At 41.3% G+C, this 13,881-nt stretch overlaps 1 protein-coding gene across 1 annotated transcript; it reads right to left on the bottom strand.

The window, feature by feature from the left end:
- Window positions 1–319: 319 nt before the first annotated feature.
- LOC146894485 (interleukin-18-like) lies at window positions 320–12,824 on the bottom strand. The gene is made up of 5 exons (XM_087905648.1): window positions 12,728–12,824; window positions 11,690–11,701; window positions 9,388–9,525; window positions 8,264–8,394; window positions 320–672 (listed from the first exon to the last, which is right to left on the bottom strand). The coding sequence occupies exons 1-5, from the start codon at window positions 12,807–12,809 to the stop codon at window positions 448–450; spliced, it is 588 nt and encodes a 195-aa protein (XP_087761774.1). The 5' UTR covers window positions 12,810–12,824; the 3' UTR covers window positions 320–447.
- Between the last annotated feature and the right edge of the window lie 1,057 nt (window positions 12,825–13,881).

Raw genomic sequence — 13,881 nt, 5'->3', positions numbered from 1 at the left:
ATAAGTGCTACCTTAAAAAAATTTTATAATTATTATTATACTTTAATGGTATGTTGAGGTCATTATTAGTATTTATTTCACTGTCACATGAATAGATTTGCTGGAAACTTGATCCCACGGTTAGTGTTGAGATGGGACATGACTAGATCACGTTGGCTCATGCACTGGGAAGGGCTGAAGCCTCTCTCAAGAATGAGTTGCTATGAAGTGAGGCTCACCCATGTGCTAATTCACATGCAGCTGATTCCTTTCCTTTTATCTTGTATGTTATAATGCAGCCAGGGCCATTCACCAGGAAGTAGGAATTGGACTAGGCACGTGAGACAAATGAACCTGTTTGCTTTATAAATTATGCAGCCTGAGGTATTTTGCTATGGCAACACAGAATGGATTATCATAAGGCTCATGTAATCTAGTCATCTTTCTGGTACACAAAATGCTTAATACCTAACTCTGAGGTAAACTAGTAACAGTGAACATTACAGATTTATCCCCATTTTCACCCTTTTCCTTCAGTATGAGCTTGTAAAATTCATCTTCCTTCTCGCAAGCTAGAAAGTGTCTTTTGTATAGTGAAGATTCAAACTGCATCTTATTGTGTCCTGGAACACTTCTCACAAAGAATACGAGATCACTTTCAGTACCATCGATATTTTTAGGTGGATCCATTTCCTGTGGAGAAAACACACATTACATAGTTTTTATTGCTGGGATTAAAGACATGTGCCTCCACCGCCTGGTCCAACATTACATAATTTTTGTTTGTTTGTTTGTTTTCAAGACAGGATTTCACTGTGTAGCTTTGGAACCTGTCCTGGAAATGGATCTGTAGACCAGGCTGGCCTTGAACTCACAGGGATCTGCCTGCTTCTGCCTCCAGAGTGCTGACATTAAAAACATGTGCCACCACCCCGACTACATAATTTTAAGTATATAAGCAACTGAGCCTAGAGCGATCGCTTCATGCTCTGGTCTCTCAGAGTCTGGTATTTGGCTCTTACACCCTCATGGAGAAGCTCACAAATGCCCAAACTCCAGCACCAGGGGATCCGGCTCCCCATTCTGGCCTCCAAAGAAACACACGTACACACAGTTGTGCATTAGAAAACAAATTTTTTAAAATGACTTTAACAATTTTTATATGTGCACTTTAATACTAAAAGTATGTTACTAAACAACCTGAAGCAACTTTACTTTTTTTGAGAGTTAAGAAATAAACTCTCTAATGGCAGGAGTACTGACTGCTTCTCTTTAATTCCTAACTTCCTGTTTTCCTGTCCATTCTGACCTTTTCCACCTGGCATCCTCATCAACACACAGGCCTCCTGGTTCCCCTATGCCCAGAGAGCTTCCTTCTGTTCTCTTCCACCAAGGGAGCCCAGGTATGCTAATGCTGAAGAGAAGTTCTAGCAGAGACGACATCTTGTCAGGCTAGTCTCAGTTCTTGTCTTCTTTAGTTGTCCTCAGCTAACACATGGACGGGCTCCCCCTTCGGCTCAGTAGCTCTAGTTTCTGAATCATCATGAGAGATGCGGGAGGTGTCTGAATCTCAGCTCCTTCTTTCTGTGACCCTGATACTACACTGTGATTAGACCAGCAACTGTTCTCCAGCTGAGGCCTGGGTTCCCCTATAGCTCAGCTCCACAGACTCAGTGTGTGGTCCCTGACTCTGCTTTCCTGCCAAGCATGACAGTGCACAGTAGTCTCTCCCTTCTGTCCTGAGCTTAGTACAAGCACTGATTCCTGTATGTTTTGTCCAGACGCCAGGGCCCTAGTCAGGATTAGCTGACTAGAAACTAGTCTCTCTCACCGGGGCTGTTAACTGCTAGGAGTGCCTGGCTTTTCCTATTCTTACATCTTGTCTCCCTTTCAGGATGTATTAGAAAATATGAGAACTGCCCAAGGTTCTTCCATGTTAATTATAGAACTGATAGTTTGGAGTTGATTTGACCACATAGCAGTAAAGATCCCCATGATCCTATGGACCGATCAAGAAATCTCTAAAATTAAAAATGCATTCTATCTTCTTAAGATGCAAAGAAGATTATGAAGGTATGTTTTCAACAGAACTAGTTAAATTGACAGCCATAGGCTGTGCCTGGTCAATTGTTTGTAGCCACACCTGTTGTCAACGATTTCGAAAGATTACATTTAGATATTGGCCCCTCATATACACAGAGACTGTCTAGGCCCCTCATATACACAGAGACTGTCTATAGCCCCTGCTTTACAGGGAAAGACAGTTAAAGATGTTCTCTCCTAACAAAGAAATGAAGGCCCAGAGAGGAGGGCCGCAGGGCCCCTGGAAGCTGCTTTGGGTGTGGTCTTATGGCACATCAGGTCACGCAGTGTTCTGATAGAAAGTGCACACAGTAAACCCAGGGAAGAACAAGGAACCAGGGACTGTGCTGAAGTTGCAGGAGAGAGAAACAGTGGACTAACAAATGCAGATCAAAGAGAGATGACTAAGGGAATCAATCCCTTGACAGCAATCGAGCAGAGGGGGCTTGCCTCAGGTCCCAAGACAATATATATAGGGCGATCCAGCAGTCTGTTTCCCCCACAAGGAAATCTATTAAGGTCCTCTGCAGAGCAACCCCAGGCACTGCTGGGCTATATCTCAGCTCTTCCTTTTACAGTTTAACTCCTGCAACAGGGATACAAGCTCTCTCCACTGTGGTTTATGGACCTGCTGGAAGTCACTGTAGGATTATTACTGGGGAGAGGTAGCACCATTATGCAAGGGATGCTTGTTGCTCCTGGAGGCATTGACTGCTGATTTTGAAGGAGAAATCAAGGCTATGCATCACTCACCTAATGGAGTCACTGTGGTAAAGACAGGCCAGAAATTTGCACAATTAATTTTACTTTCTAAAGTGCAAACTAGAAATCAAGTCAAGGGAGGTAAGAGAGGAGAAGCTGGGTTTGGTTCATCTGATGCCTATTGTCTTGAAGCCATAGGTCCACAGTGACCAAAACTCACTTTGTTTATAAATGGAAAAAGCGTTTTTGGTCTTCTGGATACTGGTGAGGATATTTCTGTTATAACTGCCAGTCAACGGCCTTTAAGGTAGCCTAAATGGAGACTGTTACACGATTACAAGGGATCAGTCAAACTCAAAATCCTAACAAAGTAGCAATGAGCTTTACTGGAGAGACCAAGGGGGTCATGAAGAAACTTTTCAGCCATACATTTTTTCTCATTTACCTGTAAATTTGTGGGACTGAGGCATTATGGACTGAATTGGGGTATATTTATATTCCCCTAACAGTTATTGCTAATCAAGTGTTTCAGCAAGGGTTGTTACCCAAACAAGGAATAGGCAAGGAAAATGAGGGAAGGATTGATCCTATCATACCTAGAAGTGCTCCCAGGGCAGGATCAGAGTATTTTTAGGAGATGCCACTGCACTCCATACAGACCATTTATTTGGAAAAGTGACGAGCCTGTATGGATTAAAAGTGGTCTCTACCAGAAGAGAAATTACAAACTGCCTAGCGGTTAGTGCAGGAACAGCTGGATAATGATCACATTATGTCCTGGAATTCTCCTATTTTAGTGATTAAAAAGAAATTGGGAAAATGGAGATTAATACAGGATTTAAGAGATGTTAATGAGACCATGCAATCAATGAGGGCTTTATATAGCCTGGGTTGCCTTTTCCTACAGCTTTGCCAAAAAATACCCACAAGACTATTATAGCTTTAAAGGATTATTTTTATACTATCCCTTTGGCATGTCAAGATTGTCAATGATTTGCATTTAGTGTTCCATGAGTTAATTTCCAATAGTCAGTGGAGCATCTTGCCTCAGAGCATGGCAAACAGTGCTACATTATGCCAGAAATTTGTAGTTCAGGCTATGCAAAATGTTATAGACCAGTTTCCACAAGTTTATATTATCAGTTATATGGATGATATCTTGCTTGCCTATAAAAATGAAGAAGTTTTCCTTGAGACATATGGACAACTTCAACAGAGTCTTACCCATGCAGGGTTAGTTATTGCCCCAGGGATAGTGCAAAGGCACCCGCCTTTCCAGTATTTAGGTCATATGTTATCCTAAAGAAATGAAACCTCAGAAATTAGAAATTAGGAAGGATAGCTTACAGAATCTGAATAATTTTCATTGATTTTTAGGATATATTCAATGACTGAGACATTATTTAAAATTCCCCACAGTGTACCTTGAGCCATTAAGTGAAATTCTTAAGGTGAGCAGTGACCTGAATCCTACCAGACAGCTCACAGACGCTGGTGGACAGGTACCGATACAGGTGAAATATGCAATACAAAACAGCAGGTACATTATATTAATTATGATTCACCTAGGCAGTATGTATATTACCTAAAAAACCTACTCCCACAGTGATATTATGGCAAAATGGTCTGCTTATATGGATACACCTCCCCGTTTCGCCAGTCAAGGTATTAAACGCTTATTTTGAAGCAGTAACTTGTTTAGTACAGAAGATTAGGATGGAATCTGGGTGATATTTTGTCAGGGAACCTACTGTGATCAATGTTTCTTACATTAGGCAACAGATTGATATGTTATTTTTAAATAATGATTCTTAGGCAATTGTGTTTGCTCTATTTGAAGAGTAGACTGATAATCTTTTCCCAACTGATCAATTGCTGCAATTCCCACACCTACATTCCTTTATTTTCCAAAAAAATTGTAATGAAAGATCCTTTAAAGGATGCTAGGTTAATTTTTACGGCTGGTTCTTCCCATGGAAGAGTAGCGTATGTTGTTGATGGTAAAGGACACATAGTGCACGCAGATCCAGCCTCGGTTCAGACAGCGGAGCGGCAAGCTGCTGCTGTCCTATTCCAGCTATTTGCAGATAAGGCATTTAGTTTGTAGATGGGCAGTAAGTACATTTTTAAAGCTCTTCATGTAATAGAAACAGTTCCATGCATTAGGACTAGTAATTATCAAGTTAAAATGCTGTTCCAACAAATTCAAGATGCCATTCATGAAAGAAAATTGCCAGGCTTTGTGAATCACATTAGAGCACATTCAAATCTTCCTGTTCCATTGGCTTCAGGTAATTCTTTAGCTGACAAACTTATTCAATTGATTGCTTTATCTCAGGTTGAGCTTGTTCAGTGATCACATGTTTTACATCATTAAAATAGAATAAGCTTGAGAAAGCAATTTGGATTAACAAGAGAAACTGGTCATCAGATTGTTAAAGCAATGTGATCTATGCCCACAGTATTTACCTGTGCCTTTTCAGGAAGGCCTGCTTCCTAATCATTTTTGGCAAATGAATGTTACTCATATTGCAGAGTTTGGCAAATGAAGATATGTGCATGGGACAATGGATACATACTCATGGTCACAGAACAGACTAGAGAAGCTACTAACCATGTGATAATTCATTGCTTAAACTGTTTTTCATATATGGGAATCCCTAAAATTATAAAGACCGACAACAGGTCTGTGTATGTCAGTAAAGCATTTCAGCAATTTTGTTCCCAATGGAATATCGAACATAAAACAGGCATTCCTTATAATCCTCAAGGACAAAGAACTGTGGAGCTTCCCATGGCTCCTTGAAAACACAGCTTCAGAAGAAAACACGGGAATTACACCCTCAGTCTATGTTGGAAAGGACACGATCCTGTTTTAATACACCAATGGGGGCATGTTTGTGCTTTTTTCACAGGAAGAAAATACTGCTTGTAAAATAGAGGAGTGCCAGCCCTGATGACATCATAGATGCTGGTGTCCCCACAGAAGAGTCGGAGTGAGGTTCCTGAGTCTGTGTTCCTGACTTCCTTGGTGCCATCATACTGCAGTCTGAGAAGGGATGGAAGATGGTGGTGATGGTTGGTGAGTCCCAGCTCCTTGGTGGACCTTCTGCACAGACTTCCAAAACTTAGTGAGTCCTATGTACTTTGGAGCTGGACCAAGAACGCTGACTGAATATTTGCCAGTTTATCCATACTGTATCTTGGGACACAGAACTCATTTTGCCCGTATGGTGTTCAATCTGCTGTTGAAACAAAAGTACTAAGAACTGAGACCTCAGAAATTTTCCCGTCCAGGGGAAAGAGACTTGTTAAAGCAATGGAACACTACTATGGAAGCAAAGAGTGACTGAAGCCCCTCTTCAGAGATGAGGAGGAATGGCATGAAAATTTTTACTGCTACTCAGAGACTGAGATAGTTTGAACTTTGAAAGTTCAGAGCAGCAATGCAACTGAACTATAGAAGAGAAAAGAGACTCATAGCTCACCCATCACAGACACCTCCTCTTATCTTTTGATTAGATTGGATTTTAGAGAAATGAGATTTGACAAATTGTGTTTATTGTTAATTTCCATAATAGAATTATGGTATTGAGCTGTCAATGCTTGCAACTGCTTTAGTTAACTATGATGAGGCTACTGATTAGAAAAAGATTATAACTTGTCTGAGAAAAATTTGACATGGTAAGTCCTTAGATTTGATATGTTTCATAATACAAATTTGGATTTTGATGTAGCTAAAAACTGTTAAAGACATCTTAGACCAATTTAAAAAGTTCACCCCTCTTGATCATCCTCTACTCTTTACTAGGAGATATTGTACCCATAGGAGTACATGTATCACAAAGCATTATCTGCTTACCTATGACTATCTAGCTGTTGGTGAACTCTCTTGACAGGAAGTCAGCTCAGAGGTACACAGAGCCTCTAGATGCAATCTCCCTTAACCCTTTATTTACAGAGGCTTGTAGTCAATGGCAGGTAGATCCCCCTCCCCAGGAAAACTAAGACAGGATGTACCTGACGGAATGTATTTACTGATAATGGGTAAGTCTGGAAAGTGGAAGAGGATGCCCAAGCCAGGCACAGTCTGTCCTGCAGCAGAAACACAGGCTTTATTAAATAAATTAAAAAGGGAGGAAATTGTGAAGGCCCACAGATGCAAGTCCTATACCACATAGACCAAAGATCAGAGAGTTGGAGCTTATTTTTACTCTTTCAAAGTTGTTGACAATAGGTTGACTACAAACAAGATATCCTGATCTAGGGTGTGATTTCTTGGTGCTTTGGACATAAGATGGCCCATAGAGGTGAATCCACTCCACCCTGACCGAAGGCGAGAGAATTCAAGTCTATTCCTGTTCCTTCATTTTAAAACAGGAGATTTGACATAGGGAGTGGCTGCCTACAGGATGCTTTGTCTAGAGTGTATTCCCTGCATCGCCTGCCCATACATCAGAATACTTAACTCAGGAAATAGTGGCTTGATGGCTCAAATACTGAAGCAAGTAATTGCTGTGGTTGCCCTTTGTGTCGTGTTAACGCAGTCTTTTGCCTTCTCCCCCCCCCCCCACTCACCTTTTGGATTGGGATATATAAGCATGTGGAAAATAAATGTGGGCAGATTTAGTATTCAGTATACACTGTGTAGCCATCCCAGTTCTATGTCCCTGTGTTTCTTTCATCTTTATTCCTCCTACCTAATTTTTCTAATCCATATACCCCTACCCTGGAATGTATGAACCTGTTGAGGCTGGACCCCAACAGTAAATCACAACTCAGGGAGAGACTGCCAGCTGCAGAAGATGATCTAGGACCAAGCTGAACTTTGATATCTAAATGAGAAGTTATCCTTGACACACACTCTAGTGATATGACAGGGAAATGAAGTTGGCTTTTGCCTAGAAATTAGTCTATGGAAATGATGGATAAAGTCTGCATTAGTGGGAGACCCTAAGTATGAGTCCTGGCACAGTGACATACACCTGTAATCCTTGTAGTAGAGATGGAAGTAAAGATGGAAGGGTTAAAAGTTCCAGGTCACCCTCAACCACATAGTTTGAGATCAGTCTGGGATACAAGAAACCCTGTTTGAATAAAAAAATTCAGCTGGGGCCTTGACTGATCATCCAGAGGTCCCGAGTTCAGTCCCCAGCAACAACATGGCAGCTCACAACCATTTATAATGAAATATTATGACCTCTTCTGGTGTATAAGCAAAATATGCAGACAGAAAACTGTGTACTAATAAATAAATACATGTTTAAAACAAACAAAAGAACATTCAGCTGTCTCTTCCTCTCTGACAGACTCAGAGACAAAATGAGACCACCGAATATCAGCACACTGGTCTGAAGGGGTAGACAGTTCCCCATACTCATCCACTTCAGTGGTTGTCTCTGTTCTTTTGGGCTCTAGATAAAAGGTTGGTCTGAGAACATCTGAATTTTATAATTTTGTCAATTAGTATGACTAAAATCAAAATGAAACTGAATCTTACCTTAAAGGAAATGCCTTTGTCCTTACAGGAGAGAATAGACATTTTTTCATCCTCCACAGAGAGGGTCACAGCCTCTCCCCTTGAGTGACAATCTGTATATGAATGTATTATCAGTCTGGTCTGGGGATTAGCTGAAATAAATATTAATAAATGAGAACATTAATTGGAATGCTTCCCCTCCCCCAAACTGACATCTATAGAAATTTAACCAAAGAATAGGTCAGTCACAACCGTGCAGTGAAGGTTTGGCTTGACGGTCAACAGACCTGAAGCCCAGCTGGCCACACTCCCCTTAAATCACACTTACAGGGTGTTATAAACCACAGGAGGGCAACATGCGTGTGGTAAAGTATTCTGAATGTGTTAAAGGTACTTTGATATTTTTCTTGATTTCTGATATTTTTCTTGAGTGTGTTAAAGATATCACAAACCCTGTGAGGTGTGGATGTAGACACCTATAATCCCAGAACTCTGGAGGCAGTGGCAGGCGGATCTCTGTGAGTTTTAGGTCATCCTGGTCTACAAAGTGAATTCCAGGGTAGCCAGGGGTACATAATGAGATCCTGTCTCAAATCAAAAATAAAGCCAATGCAAAAACAGAATGTTATTCTGAACCTAAAGACTATGTTTAACTGTTGAATGTCCAATAGAGTATTAAAGCATTTGTTGAGGCAAAAAACTTAGGATAGGACCTTTTTTTTTTCAAGAATATGCATTCAACTAGGCCAAAATGGGATATTTGGAACTTATATCTTGAGAGACACTCTCATGTTCTGGTGGAAGAGATTTTCATTTGAGTTTGATGGTGTCAGCAACATGTTCAGCTATAACCAGTGGGGATGAATGATCCAACTTGAGAAGGTTCTTCTATGGAGAATACAGTTGATATAGGGGAACCGGTGATACTCTCATAGACTCAGAGTGTGGTCACCTCTACCAGTGTCTTTATTGCATTTAATCCCTCGCTCCATCTAAAAAAAAAGGGTGCTCTCTAAAGTGGAATTACACTTACTACTGTGACTTTCCACCAAAGGACAGGACCTGCCATATGAAAATGTGGGCAGTAAATGGAGTGGGGAGAAGTGGGTGGGCCTCTGTGCTTTTAAATAGGCAGAGAAAAGTACCACGTTGATCAGCATCAGGCATGTCCTCAAACACAGCTTGCTTTTCTTTGCCAATGACCAAGAGAACTTGGTCATTCATATCTCGTATTACACAGATTGTAGATCGGCTCTTGCTAAAGTCGTCTGATTCCAGGTCTCCTATAACACACATTGAGTCATTAGTGGTAAGTTGTTTTATTAGATCCACAGACACACCTAGTAATTCTGTTTGTGGAATCAGCACAACCCTCTGTTCTAGAAGCAGCAATGAGCAAGTCCCCTGTTGAGCTTCACTCTGCTCCTAAGAGCACACCAGGTTTCCTGATTGCACTTGGAACTACTCTCCCTCCAAAGGTTTGAGTATTTTACAATGGCCAATCTCCAATGCTTTCTTACACTTTCCTTTCTGCTGTCCATGTTCTTAGACATCACAAAGCCCTGTAGTCTCCTTCCTCTGGGACCTCTTCCCTAGCTGATCTTCTGCCTGCCCTTCCCTTCATAACTGCACCTAGTAGTGCTTCATTATAGCATCTTGTTAGTACCTTAAACCCTTAACCAAATGCGAGGTGGTGGTGCCCACACTTAATCCCAGCACTAAGGAGGCAGAGACAGGCAAATGTCTATGAGTTTGTGCCTGATCTTCTAGTGCCAGGACAGCCAGGGCTACATGGAGAAACTCTGCATTGAAAAACCAAAAACCAAACCAAAACAACAAATCCCCCCAAAGAAAAACAACCTCCCCAAATCCTCATCCTACTTATGCAAATATGAGAGCTATGCTACCACAGGCTGTCAATGGCCAGTCCTTTGTTTCCGGTTGAGCTCTGTCTCTCACAGCTGCAGTTTCAAGTCTTCTTGCTCTCAGGATCTTTACCCCACCATCTCTATTTTCTCTGTCATGGAATTCTCTCTCTCTCTCTTTCTTTATTGTTGTGGATTATTCCTTTACACTGTGTGAATATGTGTTTCTGTGATTGGTTTAATGAAATGCTAAATGACCAATAGCTAGGCAGGAGGTATAAGGGGAACCTCTGGACAGCGTGCTCTGGGAGAAAGAAAGGTAGAGTTGCCAGATGGAGGCTGAGGGAACAAACATGCAGGAGGAGAGATAAAAATCCACGAGTCCCATGGCAACAGATAGATGAATAGAAATGGGATAATTTAAGTTAGGAGCAAGTCTAAGCTAAGACCAAGTTTTCACAATTAATAATTGTTTGTGTGAAAATTTTACCTCAGCCCTATTTGGGTATAAAGTTCATTTCATGGCCCCTCTCCATGGAGCTGCCTCAGTCCAGACTCCACCTTCAAGAAAGTCTGCCAAAAGACCCCTACCCAGAGATGCTCAAGACCACTCCCACAGGGTATTTAAACTGCCCCCAGAGAACAAACACATGGTTTCCTGGTCTTCCTTCCCCATCTCCTCTGAGGGCCTGGAAATCCACCCAGGAGTGCTGGCGTCCATTAAACCTGGGCTTTTTCTAATTCAGTTTGATTTGGATTATTGCATTTGTGGAGAGGTTTATTGGAATGCAGAAACTTTTCAGTAATGTGTCTATGTCATTTTTGTGAGCTGGCAACCAAAGAAAAATCCACTTATTCTCTATATATCTATATATAAATTATATATGTATATAATTTATTTATTTTTCAATACACGATCTTTCTGTATAGTCTTGGCTGTCCTAGAATTTGCTCTGTAGATCAGGATGGCCTCAAACTTAGAGATCTGCCTGTCTCTGCCTTCCAAAGTGCTGGGATTAAAGGTGCATTCCACCATACCAGGCTAGGAAATTATCTCTTGCTAGTACACTTATAAACTCAATGGAGGGACCACTGAGGCTTTGATTTGCCAATCTGGCAGTTCTGCTCCCTAGATTTTATTCTGAACAAACAGTGAGACACATGTGCTAATGCTGTTGTACAAGAATGCTGCTGGGTGTGCTGCTGCACACTCGTGACCCTACACTCGGGAGGTGAAGGCAGGAGGGTCACAGTTTGAGGCCAGTCCAGGTGTTATAGTGACTTCTCGGTTAGTGTAGGCTACATAATAGCAACCAGTGTCAAATCAAACCCGACAACAGAAATGTCCAAGCACCGTGCAAGGATGCTGTAACCAACAGAAGCAAAACAGAAACAACCTAAGTCAGTTAGCCTAGGAATTCAAGTTTTAATATGCTCTCACCATAGAATTATCTGAATTTAATGTAACTGTAACTATTAACTACCAAGGATACATCTCTATGGACAGTTTCTCCCAGCAGACAATAGATGTGTCTAAGTATCTTCTAATTTGCAAAGAGAGAAAAATAAATTTATACTTTACCATCATCTTCAGCTAAAGGGAGGAAAAAAGAGAAACATAATATGTTAAATTATATAGTTCAGCTCATCATGTCCCCCCCCCCCCCCACTGTTGGAACTCTATTCGTTCTTTCATAACCCACCCCCCTCTTCAGGGTCTTACTAAAAAGCTCTGGATGCTTTCCAACTAGTTTGTAAATCAGGGGTCCTCCAACTCACAGATATTCACCTGCCTCTTCCTCCTGTGTGCTAGAATTAAAGGCATGTGCTACTATGCCTGCCCCCCACTTCTCACCCCTAAACTCTGTATAATGGTGATGGGCTCTGTTGACCTCCATTAGGAATATCACATGACAAGTATTCAGGAACCCATAAAATTACGATTATTAGGGTTTGTGTGAACAAACAACAAGTTTGTTAGGTTTAAACTTAAATCTAGGACTGGAGAGATGACTCAGTTCTTGAAACACTGTCTGCTCTTCCAAAGGACCATGGTTCAATTCCCAGCTCACAACCTTCTGCAACTCCAGTTCCAGGGGATTGAACACCATTTATGGCCTCCAAGGACACTGCATGCACATATTGCACAGAAATACATGCAGGAGAAACAAGTACACACATAAAATAAAGTAGCAATAATTAACAATTTAAATCCAGGATTTGTAACTTAAGTATATAACTAAAATATTTTTTTAATAAACTGGCAAACTTTCCTTTTAAGGTTATGTATTCATCTGAATGGTGTACACAGAACTCTAGGCCTAGAATCTCATGAATTGCATTTCTTTTGGGAAGCAGTGTTTCTTAAATGGTACATTTTCATGAGGGCACCAGATACCATTTTGGTGACAAACTGCTGTAGTGCCAACCCAGGCCGCGGGGCAGGGTACTGGACCTTGGAAATCTGTTTTGTTTTGATTTTTTTTAAGCAGAATGGGGGCATTATTAACATTTCAGTAGAATTTGAGGACAAACAGGAGTCTAAGCTCACTTCCTGATTTCCTTTCTAGTTGAAAACCTGTACCTGAGCCCCATATTTGTCTTAATCATTTAGACTTACGTGTAAAGTAAAGTGTGTTGTCAAAAAGTGTCATTTCCCTGAAGTTGATGCAAGAGCCTCCTTCTAGTGTGGCAGCCAACATTATTCTAAGGAAAGCAAAGAGTCACCCATGAAGAGACAGAGATTGCTCTCTGTACACATAAAATGAACAGACCTCTTACCTTCTTTTTTTTTTTTGATTTATTTTTGTTTGCATGTATGTCTGTGCAGTTCTCATGTGCAGGCATGCAGTTCTCATGGAGGCCAGAAGAGAGCATTGGATCCCCTCCAACTGGAGTTCCAGATGGTTGTGAGGCACCATGTGGGTGCTGGAAACTGAATCCCAGTCCTCTGGAAGAGTAGCCAGTGCTTTTAATGGTTGAGCCACTTCTCCAGCTCCTTAATACTACCTTCTAAACCTTCACATTTGAATGTCATTTATCATTCATCATTCAGTATGCTGATGTATGTGATGTACGATATCATTCAGTATGTGATGTTTAATACATGTGAAGCGGGAGTCTGTAGCACTCACGTTTACGTTCTTTATAAACCGTTAGCCATTTGGAATCAGGAGAATGCTGTTTCATAATATTTTAAAGGGTGACTCCTAGTGAATACTGGCTAGGAGTGATATGAATCCCTAGTGAAAATATGGCTCCCTAGTGAATGATTAGTTTCATGTTCACTGGGGATGCTAGAAATACTGGGAACCAGTTCTACCTGAACTGAAAATCCAGTGGCCTCCTGTAGGTGACATGCTGAAGGTTCGTGACCTCACTGCTACAGTGGCAAAGAAGAGGAGACAGAAGGTGGCATTTCCACCTGGCATTTGGGGCAGGGTGGGAGAAGGCTGAGACATTCTGACATTTGGTGGGTTTCCTCCAAAGGCAACAGGAGCTTTTGACCTGAAGCCTGGCTTGTCTGTGTTCGTGCATGAGTATTACATAAATACGATGTTTCTGCAAAAACCTCCGTGTCTTTGCTTTTCCCCTTTCCTCACCCTACTCTATATTTCTATGTGTATGTCCTTCCAGAATTTTGTCACGGAGAAGGGTTTTCCATGGAGTCCTAAGTATGAGAAATCTGTGACCCAGAATGGCTGGAGTTCGAGGCTATGTAGTAAGATGCTACCTAAGGCCCTGCCTCAAAAACCACCTCCTTGGCTTTTTAAT

Source organism: Myodes glareolus, chromosome 4 (assembly GCF_982192425.1).
Source record: "Myodes glareolus chromosome 4, mMyoGla1.1, whole genome shotgun sequence".
NCBI lineage: Eukaryota > Metazoa > Chordata > Mammalia > Rodentia > Cricetidae > Myodes > Myodes glareolus.
The sequence above is the reverse complement of the archived record's forward strand: the minus strand, read 5'-3'. Positions and strand labels throughout refer to the sequence as shown.

What these genes read in the sequence shown, in the direction of transcription:
- LOC146894485 (XM_087905648.1), bottom strand. Translation starts at nt 12,809, where the DNA reads ATGTTGGCTGCCACACTAGAAGGAGGCTCTTGCATCAACTTCAGGGAA. An exon ending in GCCTGATGCTGATCAACGTG is followed by an intron (nt 8,395 to 9,387) that starts GTACTTTTCTCT and finishes TATTTATTTCAG; the next exon opens with CTAATCCCCAGACCAGACTG. An exon ending in ACAAAGGCATTTCCTTTAAG is followed by an intron (nt 673 to 8,263) that starts GTAAGATTCAGT and finishes TTTTCTCCACAG; the next exon opens with GAAATGGATCCACCTAAAAA.